Genomic DNA, 2087 nt, shown 5'->3' on the forward strand with positions numbered 1-2087 from the left:
CCCCAAGAAAGAGCCACCCGAGACCCTCTGCAACACACAGACACTCCCGCCACCTGTCCCCGCGATCCCCCAGCCTCGCCCCGGGAGAAGGCGGCCAGCGGCCCCCCTCCAGGGCTGCACAGCCTGGGGGTCTCCCCGCCACCATCCCGGCTCCATGGGACACGCTCCAGCCTGTCGAATAATAATGGTTATAAATAAAACACTGGCCGCTGCATGCTCCCAGAGTGCTCCTGCTCGCCCAGGGCCAGGCCCTACAGCACCTTCTGGCTCTACATGAGCTCCATGGGGCTTCAGCTCAGAGTGGTTCAGATGATAAGACCTGCTTTTTGGGGGTGGCCGAGAAAGTGGTGTGGAGGGGCAAGTTGTGGCATGCCTTTCTAACCCTGCTCCTACCCCCCTCTGGTTTGTTCAGCATCCCTCCGTGCCAGCAAGGAGACTTTCCAGACTCACACCCCGTCTGGGCTTCTCTGTCTCCAGCCCCCACTGCCAATTTGCCCCGCAGTGGTAGGAGACACCCAGTCAATGCATTACACCCGGGCCAGAGCCTAACAGGCAGCCCTGAGCTGTAAGTGCTCAGGCAGCTCTGAAAGATAAAAAGAAAAAAAAAAAAACAAAAAAAAAAAAACCAAAAAAAACCAAAAAAAACCCAAACTGGTTTCTGTTAGTTAAAGGTGACAAAAAGAAAATTGGGATCGCCCTCTGGGGTGTTTTAAGTTTAGGAATGAAGAGGGGCTATGGGAACATTGTTAGGACAGAGCAGTGAAGGATTTCACCATCATAAAGGATAAAAGAGAGGGCAGTTCTAGCATGTATCATTCAAAATCGGGTTTGGGATTCCTGTCACCTGCCCTTTTAGCAAAGTCTTTCTCCAGAGGGTTTTTTATGCACTGAGTATCAGGTCTCAGCATCCCAAATCTCTCCTCTGGAGGCAAAGATACACTGAAATGCCTTCACAAATATCCCAACAAAAGCAGGCACACTGGATTTACTGTTCTTGATATTTCTAAGGTAAAAATTAAACAGTCCATATTAATTTAAACAAACCTCATTCCAGACTACATCATCCATACAAAGGCATACAGAAGGGCACAAGCGCCAGAAAAACAAGGAAAAAAAAAAAAAAGAAAAGAAAAACCTTTTCAGGTCTTCTTTTACAATTCCTAGCTTGTCTTTCCCTTCAGCTCTGACCCAAGTCTTGCCTATGACCACACAACTGAACTACACAAAACACGAAGACACCTCCAGGGATGTCACCTTCAGACTCCATTCCCTGAAAGTCTCCTGCACGCACCCCACTCTGAGGTCCTTGCTTTGCTGGGGAGCTGTACCACGGGTGAGTGGGAACCTGCAACTGCTCCTAGAGCCCAGCTGTCGCTAGTCTCCAGCTGGGTGGGATGCTGGTGGGAGGCTCGGCATTGGCAGCCTTGGGGGAAGGAGTCCTCTGTCTGTCTCTCTGCTGCATGCAAGAAGCCACGTATGTTTCCGAGACGTGGTGCTGCTCCCCACTGGTGCGAAAGACCCAGTGCTTGCAGGGCAGCTTCCCTGGGATGATGAAGATCTGGCTCTTGCAGGCTGCTCAGCCTCAGTCTTTCTGCTGCCAGCACCAGGACGGACAGATGTGGCATCTGCAGGGTGCATGCAGGCAGCTGCCCAGAGCAGCCAAGACAAAACCACCACCACCCTCCCTGAGTGGTACCAACCACCTCTCAGCCAAACACAGTCACCGCTGACCAGGCTGGGGCTGAAATGGCAACCCAAAACAGGGAAAGATTTATTCCTGACCCCCAGATGCCGGACCAAGATGCATCCCTCGGAGGGACACACAGCTTTGCATTGCTGAAAACACAAAGTGTTTCGAGGGTGGTAGGGCACTTGCCTTTGGGGCAGGAGTGCTCCCAGTCACACAAAGGTGGGTTTCAAGTCTTCTTTGAAATTCACCACAGGCTGGGGCCCGCTGTAGCGCTCTGTCCGGTGGCCAGTGCAGTCACTGGGCTCCGTGTCCGTGCTACTGCTGCCCAGGGAGCTGCGTGGGCTCTGGAAGCAGACCTCGCAGCAGGGCCTGTGGCAGCCATGAAACGTCTCATCAG

The 2087-nt window shown here is 52.9% G+C and overlaps 1 protein-coding gene across 1 annotated transcript in view; it reads right to left on the reverse strand.

The window, feature by feature from the left end:
• Nucleotides 1-1899: 1899 nt before the first annotated feature.
• GPR156 (G protein-coupled receptor 156) overlaps nt 1900-2087 on the reverse strand; it is a 14929-nt gene continuing 14741 nt past the window's right edge. The window contains 1 exon segment of the mRNA XM_010082195.1: nt 1900-2087. This exon segment is cut by the window's right edge and continues 61 nt beyond it. Within this exon segment, the coding sequence (XP_010080497.1) occupies nt 1900-2087 (188 nt within the window).

Source organism: Pterocles gutturalis, unplaced genomic scaffold, assembly GCF_000699245.1.
Source record: "Pterocles gutturalis isolate BGI_N339 unplaced genomic scaffold, ASM69924v1 scaffold15799, whole genome shotgun sequence".
Taxonomy (NCBI): domain Eukaryota; kingdom Metazoa; phylum Chordata; class Aves; order Pterocliformes; family Pteroclidae; genus Pterocles; species Pterocles gutturalis.